General features: G+C 43.1%; 1 protein-coding gene across 1 annotated transcript in view; it reads right to left on the bottom strand.

Annotated features, from left to right (window-relative positions):
* Positions 1-4,797: 4,797 nt before the first annotated feature.
* Positions 4,798-11,937, bottom strand: part of NDUFA12 (NADH:ubiquinone oxidoreductase subunit A12) — a 7,399-nt gene continuing 259 nt past the window's right edge. The window contains exons 2-4 of the mRNA XM_010709255.3: positions 10,651-10,733; positions 10,229-10,316; positions 4,798-5,076 (exon numbers count right to left, since the gene is read on the bottom strand). Coding sequence (XP_010707557.1) covers positions 4,896-5,076; positions 10,229-10,316; positions 10,651-10,733 — 352 coding nt within the window. The 3' untranslated portion in view covers positions 4,798-4,895. The remainder of the gene's footprint in view (positions 5,077-10,228; positions 10,317-10,650; positions 10,734-11,937) is intronic.

Here is an 11,937-nt window from a genome sequence, read left to right on the forward strand (position 1 = left end):
ATTTGACAGCTGCTACAGCACAGATTAATTACTGCTCACCACTTTGCTTTTGTAGGTAGGTAATTGCGCTCTCAGCTTGGATTTGGAGGATCTGGTTTGTGCCTGGCTGTGACAGAGACATGGCTATTTCAGTGTTAACTTTGAGCCTGTAGCACAGGTGGGTGACAGGGGCACTGGCAGCCCTCTGTGGCTGTGGAGAGGCTGCAGCTACACGATGTGTGCTGTGTTGTGCATTGTACAACCTTTACTTACTTGTTTGCATTTGGGCTTTGTCTCTGTGCCTGGGTCTTTCTTGTCAGAGAGGCAAACAGCCATAAGTTCCTGCAGCAGTGGCCAGCATAGACGTGGTACAGGGCAGCACCGTGCATGGGGCAGGCACTTATGGCAGCTCCAAAGGCTCCCAGTGCAAAGAGTGTGACGTGCAGGACAGCACAGAGCTCAAGAGGGCAGAAATTAATTCGGCATAAATTGCTTCTTGCTGCTGCCGACCATCAGATTGACTAAGAACTGTGTTAAGCATGGCTTCTTCTTGCAGTGTTTGAAGTGATTCTGCCAGGATGCGTTTGCCTCTGCTGCTGTTTTTTCAAATTGTAAACTTTAATGGCCAAATCTTTAGGCTTTAAAACCAACAGATGGGTAAGGCATTGTTTTTTGAAAGAAGAAAAAGCCATCAGAAAATATCCGTCAGCAACCATTTGAAGTCCCTCGGAGATCACCAGAAGCTGAGAAAGCACAAGTTAACCCTCCCTGCTAGTTCTACAGCAACAGCACTGCAGGCTGGAGAGCCCCAAACTGGGACTGCTCATCCGCAAGAATGAAACCAGATCCTGCTGGGGGGGGGAATGCAAGTTAAAGAACTGCAGGAAAGCCAGATAGATTTTGACCTAATACTCTGGGTGTTTTGTCTGCTTATTTGTTTTTATAATAAAAAGAAGAGTATTAACACTTTCTTACTGAGCAAATGGTGAATTCTTGAACGAAGGAAGTCTTGTTCTGCCTGCCTGGGCAGATTCCAGCAGATTTTTGGAGACCAGAATGACTCTCACGTGTTTGGCAGCTTCCCGGTACACCTGCATCTTTTCACCTGTGATATGGGAGATAGCAAAAGTCACTTGTTGACTTTTGTTCCTATTTACAGAATCACTTTTCTGAATAGATTCACATTATTAATGGGCTCTCTGGGCACAGACACGCGGATATTAAGCTCTGACATATCCAGAAGACTGCCAGTGCTGGTGGGATTCAGCACCTTACCCAGACCTGCACCAACGAGGACCACTCAGAGGCGGAGGGGACCTCCCCCATCAGAGGCTGAGAGGACCCTGTCTCACCCTGCCCAGTCCCTTGGCTAGGCCCAGGGAGCCGCAGAGGTCAGGCAGGAGGTGCTGAAGGGAAGAGGTGCCAAATAACAGAAACTTCTTGCTTGTGCCAGCAGTGGTCTTATGGCTCTGTGGGCACGTGGCGTGTAACCGAGGTCCATGCTCCAAAAACCTGTCCTTTTCCTTTCCAAAGAAAAAAGCTAAGCGGCCCCATGAACTCCAAAATACCCAGAGTAAACAAATCCTCTTTTCTTTTTTAACAGCTGCCTCAAATTAAAACCCATTAGGGTTCTCTTGCTTTCTCTGGACACTGTTTTGCCGCAAGGCAGGAGGGAAGTGCCACACGGACAGATATTGCTGAATTTGGTTTTGCCTCATTGAATTTTTATGGATGGTTACCCTCAAAAAACAAACTATTAATAGGCCCGTGTCTGAATGCTCAACCACATGAGACTGCATCTGTTACGTACAGCCTGTGTTTTGATGGATCGCTGTTCCATCAACTGAAAATCCTTCAGGCAACGAAGGAAATAGAACGGCCCTACATGCACTTAATCTAAAACTAATATTTAAAAGATAAATTGCAGGTTAAAATGAAGTAGTCCATTAGAGGGGTGGAAATAAATTACCCCATAGAAAAAGAGAAACAAATAGGTATAATATTCCAGGAATATAAATCAGTGTAAAGCAGAAGTCTCTTGAGTGGCAGTTTGCCGAAGCGATGCTAACAGCAGTACAGATTATTTACACAGCTTCTGTATCCGTTGCTGTTATAACAGAGATTAAATTACACCAAGCACTTAGTGTGGTGGTTTGTGAGTAATTTACATACAGAAGGTATAATAAGATCAACTGCTAGCATTTTAGTTTGCTGCCTAATCCTACATAATTGAAACAAATCCCCCAAACCTCTGGATTTTAGAAACACACTTACGAGCACAAAGGAAAATCTTTGGTTCCACTACCAATGTCTTTGCCTTTTTTGTAGTGCAGGAAAAACTGATCTAAATGAAGTGATTCCTGATTTCAATAACAAGCATTTTACTTCATAATCCGATATAAGTCTTCATAATCTGATGATGAAAGTTCAGCATTGTTGAAAACTTTGTAATACAAATTTGCTACTAACTACAGTCTCTATGCTAATTATAACATTCATTATTCCTAGTTCAAATATACCTATGCACATATGTGCGTGCAGTTGCTGCTCAGCACACATGTATTCATGTTCTAATTGTTTTTTAGTCTGCTGACATTTAATAGGAGAAAAATCCTGAATCACAAACTCTAAGTAAAATGCTTAAAAGAAATGATAAATGTAGGTCTCAAAGCATTTATTTAAAAAAATATATACAAAAAAATCCCGTAGGTAATTACTTCATATATAAACTAAAAGAAACACTGCCCTCTTCTCAAAACAGTAAAATTCCTGAGCATCTGCAAAATCTTTCATTCTGATCAACGAGGTCGTGTGGGTGCAAGAGATGTGAAACCACAGCAGAAGGAAATGGCCAGGCCCAGAGACAGGCACGGTGCCAATGGATGCCATCGATGGAGCCCTTTTGAAATGGTAACACTGTGCTGACCTGGCCTGTTGGATTACCAGGGCCATGCTGAACTCTGCTGGCAGTCACCTCTATGGGGGGGGACAGGGCTGGTGTCCTGCTGTACAGCTCCAGTCAGCTCAGCGGGCCATGGATATGGCATACAAGAGGTGCATGTGGCACTGCTTTAAGGCCTGTCTGGTCTCCTGAAGCCCCTTCTCAGCCATTCTTCTCCAAGCTGGAGACAGGGCAGAAGGTGCAATCCAGGCAGCCATGAGGGAAAATGGTTTTAAGTTGAGGGAGGGAAGATTTAAGTTGGATGTCAGGGGGAAGTTCTTTACTGTGAGAGTGGTGAGGAGCTGGAACAGGCTGCCCAGAGAGGCTGTGGATGCCCCGTCCCTGGACGTGTTCAAGGCCAGGTTGGATGGGGCCCTGGGCAGCCTGGTCTAGTATTGAATGGGGAGGTTGGTGGCTCTGCATGTGGCAGGGAGTTGGAGACTCATGATCCTTGAGGTCCCTTCCAACCCCGGCCATCCTGTGATTCTGTGAGAGAGGAAGCAGTGCTCTGTTGCTGGAAGGGCCAGCCAGGACCATGGGGATGTACAAAGGTACTCTCAAAGACACAACTTTAAAATAAAAGCAGGCTTCAGCACTGCACTGCAACTGGAGGAGGGAGCTGTCTTCTTAATGGGACATGGTTTACGTGTCTGATATTTGCTCCTTTTAAAGTCACATTTAGAATATTCCTGTCATTGCTTCAGCTGCACTTGGTTGAAGACACCATCTGCTGCAGCACTCAGCTGGCTTGGCATTTGAAGTGTCATTTAGATCAGAAAACAATTGAGCATCCTCCATCTACTGAGGCAGATGTCATCAGCAAAGGTGAACTTTCACAAGTGAAGGACGTTGCAGATATGCTGAGCTGCATCGCAGGAGGGTTTGCACAGAGCCCTGTGAAAGACTGCAGGTGTTCCTTCACATGCTCACTTAATTTCCTGTACACACCTCCTGCAACCTACCTGAGGAGGCAGTGTTACAGGTGCTATCAGTGCAATTCTAGTTTTGAAGTCCAGCACATGTGGTCCCTGCAGCTTACTGAAGGATGAGTGAGTTTGGGTGCTCTCCAGAGATGGGACTGACTGTATTTTCCAGCTCTCGAAGCCTAGGCTCACTTCAGCTCCATGGGGCAGGAGGAAGAGCCATTTTCCTGCCTTCCTCTGGGATGCTGCCACGCACAAACCTGCATAAAACTCTGTGCTGAAATGTGTTCAAGCTGCAGTCCAAAAAACCCATGCTACAAAGAAGGAAGAGGCATTAAATTAGGTAAAAACACATTAAAAAAGCCAAGGCTAATAAGAGTTAACTGCTCTACCCCGTTTTGTGCCTGTAGGGCAAGCACAGAGGCAGGTAGGCAGTGGGGCTCTTCAACAGCTCAGGGAAATCTCTTCACGTTCTTAAGGTCAGCGCATCTGCCAAGATGAAAAGGTCAGAAGAACCCTTCCCACACCTGCTGCTCATTACTACCCAATTTGCTTTTCAGTTGTGCTCTGTGCTTTTGTTACCTTAACACGGGTTAAACATCATCCTTTTAAATTAGGTTAGGAGAGCTCAGTGAGGGCTACTTTCTACTAATAGAAATGCTGGGACTGTTTCACAGCACTGAAGTGAAGGAAGGCCATGTGCAGGCTGCGGGTGCGCTGCACCGTCAGAGTGGCTCTGTATTATTTTGAATGGTACAACTGCAAGAAGCGACTGCCATGGAATGATTGCCATGCTAAAAAAAAGTGAGGGTTGCTTATGTAAACATAAGAGCCACTAACAAAATGACAAAAAGCTGAGTATCTAGCAGAAGACTTGCTATATTCTGTCCTCAACTTCTTCCCAGGATTTTCTCACTTGGTTTCCCCCCCAGCTCAATAAACGAAACTACAGCAGTCAGAGGAAGCTTTTACTTTAAATAAAATTAGTGAAAATACAGTTTACACCGAAGGCCAAAATGGAGGCAAATCACTTTTTGCCGTTGTTTTGCCCGTTATTTGCTAGCCGTTGTAGGTGGGACCCACTCCTGTATCTTCTTGCGTGTAGTAGAGTAAGGGACGTACTGCCCAGGAGTACCGCTCAGGTTGAACTTATGGTTCTCCCAGATAAATTTACGAGCAACTGGAGGATGAGTAGTTGGAGGGTCATCCGTCATTGAGTGAAGCCAGCGATGCCTTAAGAGAAAAAAAAAACAACAACACATTGTTAAGGCATATTAAGGAGCATCGCATGATCTATAATGAGCAACAAGTCAGGCGGTAAAAACGGCACCAAAAAAATCTGTGTGCTTTTTTTTTGTTTGCTTTTAATCACCAGAAAATTGTGCTGCACAAAGATATTTCAATAGCCACCTCCAAAGTCTTTGTGAAGCCGCCACTTGGGATATGGGATAATGATTTAAGCTCACCTAAGCAATCACATAAATGTTTACTGGCTCCACAATAAAGTGATTAATACCAGTCAGTAATGGAGCAATTAACAAGTGAGTACAGTCATTACCTTTTACTTATGAACTAAACGTCAACCCTACCCCCCCTGCAAATAACATTAATGCTCAAGGAAAGCATTTTCCATTATAATTTACAGAAACACTTCAGCGGGGATAAACTGAATTGATTTTATCCCATTTCTATTTCGGTGCCCAAAGCAAATTTCAAAACCGAATCATTTTTGTTATAAGCCAGTTAACTGTGCATGCAGCATGAAGTACATGTAATGAGACAGAAGTGAGGCTTTTTGCAACACTATGGATGTTTTTACTGAGATGGGATTAAAAGAGGCTTCTGCTTATCACCTTTTGTCAAAGAATTCACCTAAAAATATTCAGTTCTCTGATACAAGTTGTTATTAGAAAGCCTGAAAATTACATCTTCATCCTTTAGCAACAACTCCTGCAGACTGCACTGATACAGCAATACAAAACCACAATAAAAGCAGTATGAGAGATGCACGTGTCTGACTGAGGAGTATACTCTGAAGAGTTCTACAAAAGGTTGGATATTTTTTCAGTTGAGTAGATTCTAGGTATTTATTTAGAAAGAAAAAGAAATCAAAACCTTGGATATTACTTTAGTTTAAAAAAAATCACTTAAAAATATAGAATCACAGAATGGCTTAGGCTGGAAAGGATCTTAAAGATCACTGAGCTCCCACTCCCATTCATGGGCAGGGCTGCCACACATCAGATCAGGGTGCCCAGAGCTCCATCCAGCCTGGCCTTGAATGCCTCCAGAGATGAGGCATCCACAACCTATCTATGGTCAGCCTGTGTCAGAGCCTCACCACCCTCTGAGTAAATAGTTTCCTCCTAACATCTAACCTATATCTCCCCTCTTTCAGTTTAAAACCATTCCCCCTCATCCTACCCCTATCACAGCATATAAAAAGTCAGCAGATTTCTGCCTGGAAGAAGGAGATCCCATAGCACCTTGCTTCAAAAAAGGTGAGTTTGGAGAAGTGGGGTCACACGCTTATACTCAATAATCCAGCATCCCATTGCTAACACAAATGCAATGCAATTGTCACCATACCCCACCATCCTCCCATGTCTCCTGCCCCCCTAGAAAGCAATACACATCGAGAGGGAAAACAAGTGTTTTCTTGGCTAGAAATGCAGTTACAAAAGCCCTGACAGAAAAGCTGGAGCAGATGGAGCACAAGAAATGCTTTAAAGCTCAATTAAAATTGACTACAATTCAAGCTTACACAATGCTCTGCATCTTTTCCATTACAAGTGTATATACGCTCACTTCCTGAAATGTGAAATTATTATAATATTGAGTTTATTTACTCATTTAACTCAGAAGACAGAAAACAGAGTAGTTTTATTCTCCATTTCGGACTGTATAGCTTTGCAGTCTTTCTAAGACTAAACCTATAAAGTTTTCCAAAACACAGGATTTTGGAGTAATGCTCTATTTGCTTTCAGGACTTTCTGGCACAACATCAATACAAAATTGAGCTCAAGTTTCAATGGACCAGCAAAAAAAGCCCCATTAAGTCATACTTTCTCACTGAAAGTAGAAATAAAATTGCTCGCCACAGGTGCTGAAATAATTATCTCCAGAAGATATTTACAACATTTGTGGTCTCCTCCCCATTTAAAACATACAAAACCAGAAAACTTTGCTTTGGAAAGACTTTCCCCTTGACAACATCTCTCAAAGAGTCTTTTGAAGCCTCGGTGTCTCAGACTCTACTCCCAGATGCTCAAGAAAAGCTCTTCATACATTAGACTGAACAGCAGAAATAAAGAGATTTGACATCTTGCAGATGGCCAGATTTCTGTACGAAGTCAAAGCCTATAAATCCATGCTTGAAAAAATAGGATTCAAAAGCAAGTAATGACTTAGAACCTGAAAAGCAGCAGACGGCTTATACAAAGCAAAGAAAATGAGGAGAGCAGCAACTCGGAAGAGGCTGAAGCAGTTTCCTGAGACACAGAGCAGCATTACCAATGCTGAGGCAGGTAAAGCCTCCAAACTTCTGCTTTGGAGACAGGAGACACCTTAAAATACCTTCAAGTGCACTCAAGACCGTGTGAGATGCTCTCCCCATTCTCAGAGAAATATTTAAAAGCAAACTGATTTCCAACTGAAGCTACAAAGGACTAGAGCCAATTAGATGATGCATGAACTGTCAAACAAGAACTGGTGCAGCACAAACTCCAGAGCTACTAGTGTATGTCCATCTGCAAGGTTCACTCACTGGCTATGTAAGTTCAGGCTACTTGCCAACTTCCTAAAATCCACTTTTTTTTCCCCTAACTGAGCCAACCATGCTGCAACAAGAAAGGTGAAGGGGTGCTATGGTCAGATGGCATTTCAGTGCTGTCCCAGGTACTTTAAGTCAGCACAAAAGCAGGGATTTAACTTTGACTATAACATAACCAGAGCATTTTTTTTGCATTCTTACTAAAGACAGCCTTCATTTATCCTTCCAAGTCTATGGATGGGAATAGGAGCAAAAAGGGACAAGAAACATCTCCCATGTGTACCCATGGGAGAGAACTGATTTCTCATGCAAGCTACTGCAAGATAAACTGTACAGTAATGTGACAGAATGCCACTGACCTAACAACACCACACCAGCATTTAATATAGTTATGAAACACAAGTTTATTGTGAAGCTGCTAAATTGATGGAAATTCACTCCCTCCTCTCTTTCCTGATTAAACTCTTATTCTCACAGGCAGACTTGAAAAAGAGTGATTTTACAGAGGAAAAACACATTCCTTTCCATTTCGGGGTATGCTGGCATGTAAGTCTGAGATGCTATATTCTTCCCTTTTTTGGCTGCCAGATCAGCTAACGTAAACAGTGTTCATTATTAAAATTAACTTACATTTGAAATTTCATGTTATGAAGATAGCACTCCTACAGCCTGCAATGCTGCCCAGGTTAGTACCAATCATTCCACAAGGTCAAAAGGATTTAAAGAAATCAAGCATGCCTCCAACGAAGTAGATACCATCACCTTGATTCTGATGCTAAGAAATCCCTGAGCAACGAGGTTAAATAAGATCATTTAAATCACAACAAACCAGAAGGCAACATCTTCCTCTAAGGCAACTTGTTAAAACAGCTGCAGTCCCAATTCCCTGCATAGCACACATATGTCAAAACAGCTCTTGATTTCCTTCATGCTGTAATTCCAGCACATCCACTGTCAAAAGACATCACACCAATTATTTCAGAATGCTGATAATTGCAAAAATGGTGCCGTGCTATATTATCGCACGAGGCATTCTTCCTTCCTGCTTTTCCCTTTTTGCCAATATCTGGCAGACAGCTGAAGCTGACAACATTAATTCCTATTTCATTTTTTTCCCCAGACAGTCGTTTTCAGAATTTTCCAATACGTCAAAGTGTTTTTCCCCAATTCATCATGCATGAAATGCGAGGTTCACCTGACTGCATCTCAACAGTCCACGGCATTCCACAATCCTGAATGCACCCAGCTGCCCACAGAGTTATCCTTTAAGATGCATGGTGTACTCAACAGCCAGAAACATGGAGCTTGCTCAGCTCGAGTGAACAGTCCCAGTTCCCTCAGCTGCTCCCCATCAGACCTGCGCTCCAATTAAAAAAACCAAAACATAACAAGAGCAGAAAAACCCAGAATACTGCACAACTACATTTCCTGATGCTTTCTTTGCATGTGTAACCTTTCACGTCTCATTGCACCAATCAGTGTTGATAATAATGACGAGCCTACTGTTTCTTCCAGTGCTTTTTTTCACAATAACAGGAAAGCTTTTCACCTCACTGCTGTACGCGATGTAAACAAACTGTTCTACCTAGAAACATGACTGATACTCAGAAATAAGCTTTGTAGTGTACTGCAAGGACACAGCTAGTGACATATAAGCACGAGCAAAGACAGAAAACACTGCCTCAAAGAAATGATGATATTGGAAACAGGCACAGCCTCATAGTGAAAAGGACAAAAGGAGGAATCAAACAACAGTTATTATGCAGTCAATAAGGACCAGCTCTGCACTGGCATGAACATGCTGGTCGTGGAGATTTCAGATATTAATGTCACTTTTAAAAACCAGTGCCACAAAACTCACACTAGAGATGAAAGAGAAAGCATTAACTGCATTAAACATAATTTGAAGACGGAGTGAGTTTGAAGCAAAATTGACTGCCTAGACAGTCTACCCACGCACTGCTCAAATGTGCCAATAAGAGCCACGTCACTCTGTCTCCCATGCCCACATAATTTTTAACCTATTCCATACATCTGCACACATATACAATATTTTACATTTCAGCTGCAGTGTCTGAAAGCTGCATTGTTGTTTTGTTTTGTTTTTTTTTGCTGGAGTATGCACAAATCAAAGACCTGGGCTGTGGTGCTTTCCAGTGCCTAAAGCATAACCTGCCCATGCCATGATCCTGTGGCTGTTCCAACAGTCATTTCTGAATACTGAACACCTCTTTCCAAGAAAGGAATGAGGCTTTGAAAAGGAGAGAAGCTACAAGAACAGTGTGCTCCTGGACACAGTGAGCAGCATTGTAGGTTTTCTATCAGCTTTCTCCTCTCTCTCATTAACCAATGTGCAGCTTAATCAAGGAAGAACTTCTGTATCTATGGGAACATTCTGTCAAATGGTACCCTTCTTCTGCAACTTAAGCATCCAGCAAAAACCTTTTTAAACTGAAATTAAAACTAACCAGCCTGAAGCCTTTTTGTCATGCTGCCTCCAAGAAAACTTACTGCCAAAAACTGATGTATTACTTTTTATCTTCTGCTTTGTAATACAAGAACACATACATGCAATTACACAATGTATTCAAGTTACTAATTTAAATGTCTTACCATTCAGGAGGCACCATACTTCCATCAACTTCCCAAAATGTATTCTTGCCGTTCATTTCACTAGTATATATGACCCATCTGTGTCGACCTTGATTAAATGAACAGAAACACTGTATAAAGTTAAGAAATTATTTTTACATAAAGTAGAAAACTCATGAAAACACAAAGAGAACTATTTTGCCTAAAAATATCTGCTATTATGGGCCCTCACTGTAAGATAAGTACAGCCGTGACTAGGAAGCAGACCAGGATTTGGTTCTTTTTGAGTTTTCTACACTCTTATTGTCACTGCAGTCTTACATTGCTGAACTTAGTGCTCTCGCACAAGCAAAGAGCAAGGAAGATGGACAGGCAATAAATCCTAATTCACCAGCAGCAGAGCTGGGCTGCCACTCAGGAGGTGGTCACATCAGCACACGTACCAAAGAAGTTTCTTTTGTCTTCATAGTATTTGTTTCCGTATTTGTCAACTCCTACCAGCGTACCAGTCTTCAATTCGTTGACCCTGTGAATTCCCAGAACAGCAGCTTGAATTACCATTGTCTCAGAGTGAAATTGTAATATAAGTTTTCTTAGAGGTTGGCAAAAATCTGTAATTAAAACTCAAACATGTGTATGTAAAGCAAAACAAACAAAGGAAGCCCAAACTATTCAGACTTAAGAAGAATATAATCACCAATTCCTGTAACTGACAGCAGCTTGCCTTCACTGTGTGCCCCACTGACAGGACACTGAAGTCATACAGACATGCCTTGGGGGGCTGTTCAGAAATTCATTATGACATGAGATAAAGCATGATGTAACATCCATTAAACTTTAAATATCATATGAAATGAGTACCACAGGCACATCTATGATGACTTGCATTCCACTGACATGTTTTAGAGTGTTTTCCCCCACCTAGATCTGCATATTTTTTTCCCCCTCTTCATTGACATTCACCCTAGGCAGGATCACGTAAAGTTTCAGCTGCCTGCAGTGCTCTGGGCACTCTCCATCCAGTGCCAAGTGACAGAACATGTGTACACCCATGCTTCCTTGGCTGGCGTTCACCTGTCACATAAGGAAGCACTCAGACCCCCATGTTATTTAAGCCTGAGCAACTAACCTCAGGAAAAGAAGGGATGTTTCATCACTGTTCTCCCTTCCTTCTTTCCTTCCCTCCTTGTAAGGGTTGTTATGCCTTGTCCTGGCATTTGTGCCCTGAGCACCAACACCAAACACTAAGAGGCATTTAGAACCTCCAAAGGACATTTCTCAGTCAATTTCAGTGAGCCCCGACTAGGGGAAACAAAGCCATAATAATTTAGTTTCTGGTGCACTGATGTTAAAGACTGTCCTGTTCTACTCTGCAGCCTCACCTCAAGCACTGTGTGTGGGCACTACAGTACAGAATGGACATAAAGCTACTAGAGAGCACCCAAAGGAGGGCTACAGAAATGGTGACGGGTGTGAGGGCAAGGTGTGTGAGGAGTGGCTGCGGTCCCTCGGTTTGCACAGAACAGAAGAGCTGAGGGGTAGCGCTGAGCTCTGCTCTCCGGGTACAGCGACAGGGCCCAAGGGAATGGCACAGAGCTGGCAAAGGACAGTCAGGTGGGGGTTAAGGGCGGGCGGGCAGGCAGGCAGGGCCCGCGGCCCGAACCCGGCGCGGCCGCCAAGGTGACCCTCAGGACGGGGCGGCGAGGCGAAAGCCGAGAGCCGGAAGCCGC

This window comes from Meleagris gallopavo, chromosome 1 (genome assembly GCF_000146605.3).
Source record: "Meleagris gallopavo isolate NT-WF06-2002-E0010 breed Aviagen turkey brand Nicholas breeding stock chromosome 1, Turkey_5.1, whole genome shotgun sequence".
Lineage (NCBI taxonomy): Eukaryota > Metazoa > Chordata > Aves > Galliformes > Phasianidae > Meleagris > Meleagris gallopavo.